Genomic DNA, 5,309 nt, shown 5'->3' on the forward strand with positions numbered 1-5,309 from the left:
AAGACTGCAAAGGGCCAGCTAGCTCACAAACACCAACACAGCTCTAGTGACCACTAACACAATTATCTAAAATTCTAGATCAAAGTTCGTGAATTCAACCATTTTTTCCTGTTGGCATTTCTTGATGAAAACTGTTTCATTGCTCATATGGTGCCACTAGTAAAAATTGCTTTCTAGTTTAACTCATTTTTTTGCCTTGCCTTAATGGTCAGAAAGAATTCTGTGGATAAACCTAGAACTTTGGTATCTTTATTTGATATCAAATACTTTGACAATTATAAATAAAAAGATATTGCCTGTAGTTAAACTTGTACAGGAATGGCCATAAATTTAATTCCACTGATACAGTCTCTAAATTTGACATGTTTCTCAGCGTCTATATTTGGCATGCTGTTCTAGAACTGTGCACTTTGGCACTGTTGAAGACTATCCCATTATTTTCAAAGGGAAATGATATAATTTTAAATGTAATATTTTAATTCCTTTGATCAATAATCAGACACGAGTCAAATGCAACATATTTCTTGTTGAATCAGAACATTATAAAAGTTACAAAAAGCAAGAATAAACCACTTCAATTTGAAAATGTCAAGTTGTCGCTATGTTACACCACTAGCCAAAATTTGGAATGAGCCATTGGAAGATTGCCAGGCATTGTCTTTCTAACAGCCAGAATCACCTGAGTTGATTGTTGTCTACTATCTGCTTTGGTATTCATAATTGATCATGACACTAAACCAATTGTACCATACCAAAAGACACAGATAAACATTGCTATTTTCACTAAAGGACTATAAAGTATACATACAGAATGACAATATGCAGACTTTGTACATAATTGCTCACTGTTGTGAGTGGAATGGTATGCCAGTGTGTTTGTGCCTATACCTACTTAGTGACATTTTTGTGTGATATCTACTGATTATATATCAACAATGATAAACAACTTTAGATGGAACAGTCCCACTGTAGTGCTGGTTGACTCCATATCTATTAATCTCTCTTTCATTAATGATTTACCTGGGGTATGTCTGTAAACAATCACCATGTCCTACACAAGTTGACCTAAACTGAACTTTAGACCCATTACTGATACAAAGTAACCATAAACAATTTAGCAGCACAGCCATTTTGTTATAAATCATATGACAGGTAATTACAACATAGCTACGAGTGCTGACCAAACACAAAAACCTTCCTGACACCTTTCAGGTCAAATTTTACCAATTTCAGGAATACTTCGAAACTTTCTATTCACATTCTGGTACTCCAAGTTGCTAAGAGTGATCTGTATCAGTAACTCATTCTGTTGATAGAATCCATCAAGCCAAATCAACCAAGGTATGTTATATTCTCTCCACCAAGTGTCACATTGTAAGTATTATGTTGGTGTTTTCATCAAAATGCAGCTTGGTCACAGATCTCTCAAGGACTTCCTGACTTTCAGTTAATATTAATAGTTGAATTTTTCTATACACTCAAAATGTAAACCAATGTTTTGAGTGAATTTATCATTACTATTACATGTATTTGAAATTCTCTTTGAAGAAATTCTCTGCGTTACCAAAGGCATACATTAGAAGTTGATGGCGAAATCACTGCTCAAGACTCTTTTCTACGTTTACTACATTAGGTTAATCAAAACATTTTATATCAATTGTGATGTGGATGTTTCCTACGGGAAATGGAAGTAACTAGGTTAATTTGATCACCAACTTCTGCTTTTTCTGTTATGTCAAGATAATTTCATATATGTCAGTTACTATAAAAAGCTTGAATGTACAGAATATTGCTTCCACCAAGGCTGGCTCATTTTGATATTTTGAAATCCTGCTATGTCTAAAATTTCGACATATTGCTAGTTAATTTACCAACAAAAAGAATTACTAGGTAATAAGAAAGACATGAACCAGCAAATTTGACACATAATTTAGTGTGTCTACAGTTTTTTTATGTACATCTCCAGTGATGATCGAATTATTTCACATATGTGCAAATTGTGAAGAAATCTGCAATATGCATAGGACTTGCAGAGGACCAGCTAATTTTGAATTTAGAATGTTAATTATTTTCACACATTTTTAGCTTGTGTTGTAAACTAAATGACAGTGACAGTGTAATCGCTATTATTTTCAATTGAATCTGATCTGGATATCCATTACAGGCATATCTTTGACATAATATTTATTCACCAAAGTCCTACAAATTTAGCTGCACAACCAACATTCCTGAACTTTAAAATTAAATATAAACCTAATGACCTTGTGGAGTATCTTTTATTGTATCTTGTGTGCTCATTTTAAAACTAATTTTTATGAATTTCACTAAAATATTTTATTTTTGTTTTTTTATAACAAAGGACTTCTGAGCTATATCACAAGCAATAATGAAGTCTAATTAACATAAGCTATCATACATGGAAGTCTTTTTCACTAAGTCAAAAAGTGCTTTATTTATAAAAAACAATTTTCATTGTCCATTGTTTAGTGTGTGAAGTTGCAAAATTTATCAAAGCAATTATCAATGTCCACTGTTTAGTGTATCATGTATCCTTACTCTAAAAGTTGCAAAAATTTACAGCAGGATGAAATGCAGTTCTAGTGACAATTACCTGTGGTGAAAACCTGGATACATAAAAATCTAAAGATATAGGATGACAAATGCACACAATATTGTGGCTAAATATGAATCAATTAAAGATTGGAAATAAACTTCACTCCTCTACCGGTATATTAAATTGTATAACATGTATGGCATTCATTGCTAATTACACCAAACTTATAATAAAAAACAGTATTTACATATTTGCTATCTTATATCTCTCATTACATTTTCATTCCTACAGTGACAATGGCAAACACACTCTCTGAAGCACTGCTTGTATTGACATCATGGAATACAGCATCAGATGACCTGACATCACAACCAACAAAAACACTGGTCAAAGATTTCTGTGAAAACACACTGAAATCTGATGAAGTTTCTAAACTCTACTGTACTGTCCTTGATGTTGAAGTCAGTGAAGAACAGAAGAAAGATGCAGAGAGTGTTGGAGCTACTTTAATCCCAGCAACACGGAGTAAGTGGTTGAATCCTCAAGAAGACCCACCAGGAGTCAACTGGCTTGTACATAATGGCACATACTACCCGGGGCTGAAGGATTTGCTGAACATTAAACATGTTGTCAGCTTTACTCAGACAACAAAGAATGCAGCAGCTGCAATCCATGAAAGTCTTTTCCCTCAAGCTAAACTCCATCAACTATCTCCTCCTGAGCCAAATGGTGTTTTGTTTACTTTTGACGTTTGGAGTAAAGATGCATGTGGTCTGGCTGGATATCATAGAGCTATAATCCATGATATCTGTGTAAGGAAAGGAAGAACAGGACAACTACTAAAAGCATTCTCCACTGTGCTTGATGTAAAGCTTACTGAAGACCAGAAGATAGATGCCGAGAAATGTGAAGTTACCTTGATTGCTGCAAAAGAGAAGAAAGAGACCATGAAAAAAGAGTTGCAAAATGTTGAATGGTTACTGAAGCATGAGATCTATTATCCAGACCTAGGAAAACTCCCAAACATCAAGTATGTGGTCGGTTATGCTCCAAAGACTGGAAAGGCTGCAGCATATATTAGACGAACACTCTTCCCCAATGCTAAGCTAGTCTTGATTAACCATGCCTGTCCCGAGAAAAACTGTCTCTTGGAAAATGGTGATGAAGAAGATCCTGCATTGGAAAAAGAAATGTTGGAAATGGCAAGTAAAGCTGATGTGCTGTTCTCCATTGGACCTACAATATACGAGTACTTCAAAAATGCCTACAGGGCAAACATTGATGGAAAACAGCTTTCAGATATCCCTCATGAAGAGATTCTCCCAAAACTTGGACAAGTTTACTTTGAGAGTAAACCTGTAATTCTAGAAGGTATGAAAGCACATAGTCTACTGACATATGGACAGCTGGACTCACTGGAAGCTGTAAAAAGATGCACATCCTTGGCAGCTGCTGTCGGAACTGTAGCAAACAAGGAATGTCTTGAGAAGCTCCCAGAATGGAAAATATTTGGCATTTCTGCACAGGATAACAACCTTGCAGAAGAAATCCTGGCTGAAAATATTAAAAGTGGTAAAGTCTCACCAAAACTCCACTCAACATCTTCAGCACCAACACTCCTACAATCCATCCAACAGTCTCACCTCTGCCTTCCTCCATCATGCTACACTGACTACAGTTTTGAAGGCTTGGAAGCAATGGCAGCTGGTCTACCAACAACAGTCCAGGATGATTCACACATTGCTGCTATGATTGAAAAGCACTTTGACGAACATGAGGATTATTGTATTGTTACAGGCACACCAGATAATCTAGCAGCCAAGATTACCCAAACCTGGTCCACAATATCAAAGCTTTCAAGAAAGCAAAAGACTGAAAGAAGACTTGACTGAAAGCAAAGCTGTGACACAAAGCTTGGCAAAATTTGTTTCTATATTCAAAGGAGGAGAAGCTGGAACAAAAGATTCTGACAAACAAGGTAGTCACACTTTGTATTGTTTGCAATGGCAAATAGTATGTTCATGGCAACAAACACAGTCCAGTGAATATGATTATATCATGCTTTGGCTGATAAAGAGGGATCAACTTAAATCATGATATATTTACTCCATTTCAAACAAAATGACTTGCAATCACAAAATGTTCATCATAGGGTACTGCTCCCAAATATGAAATGTACAGAAGTGAATCTAATAACAATTACAAACTAAATTATTAAAATATGTTTGTATGAAATTTAAAGATAAATAAATACATAAAATTTGAAATAAAGGTGGTCATTTCAAATTTTGAATTCCACAGATATTGTACAATCCATGTAGTAAATTATGACTTAGCAGATGGAGTAAGTGGGAAAAGAACAATAACGCAAGCAAAGATTACAACAACAGTAAACATACTGACTTCTCTTTCCACAGTGATTGACATACCAGTACGTGCTACTGAAGACACAAAGAGAACAGAAGATGTATGGATGCCAGTTACTGGAGATAAAGAATGTGAAGACTCAATGATAGCAATGCCAGCTGTAATTTCTATCACACAAGATATGGAGGTTACAAAAACTACAGCTATGAATTCTGGGACGTCAGTCACAGAAGATGTGGAGATTACAGAGACTACAGCTATGAATTCTGGGATGTCAGTCACAGAAGATGTAGAGATTACAGAGACTACAGCTATGAATTCTGGGATGTCAGTCACAAAAGATGTGGAGATTACAGAGAATCAACAGAAACAACAACAATGCACCCTG

At 35.3% G+C, this 5,309-nt stretch overlaps 3 protein-coding genes across 3 annotated transcripts in view; 2 read left to right on the top strand and 1 right to left on the bottom strand.

Moving 5' to 3' along the window:
* LOC139123475 (uncharacterized) overlaps window positions 1–5,309 on the bottom strand; it is a 1,125,851-nt gene that overhangs the window by 1,054,294 nt on the left and 66,248 nt on the right. The gene's annotated exons all lie outside the window — the stretch shown is intronic.
* LOC139124320 (colorectal mutant cancer protein-like) overlaps window positions 1–5,309 on the top strand; it is a 508,515-nt gene that overhangs the window by 445,267 nt on the left and 57,939 nt on the right. The window lies entirely within an intron of this gene.
* LOC139123955 (uncharacterized) lies at window positions 1,163–4,526 on the top strand. Its single transcript, XM_070690100.1, has 2 exons — window positions 1,163–1,341; window positions 2,846–4,526. Exon 2 carries the CDS (start codon window positions 2,851–2,853, stop codon window positions 4,444–4,446), a length of 1,596 nt encoding a protein of 531 aa, XP_070546201.1. The 5' UTR covers window positions 1,163–1,341; window positions 2,846–2,850; the 3' UTR covers window positions 4,447–4,526.

The sequence above is a fragment of the Ptychodera flava genome, assembly GCF_041260155.1.
Source record: "Ptychodera flava strain L36383 chromosome 23 unlocalized genomic scaffold, AS_Pfla_20210202 Scaffold_23__1_contigs__length_28996876_pilon, whole genome shotgun sequence".
NCBI classification, from domain to species: Eukaryota; Metazoa; Hemichordata; class Enteropneusta; family Ptychoderidae; genus Ptychodera; species Ptychodera flava.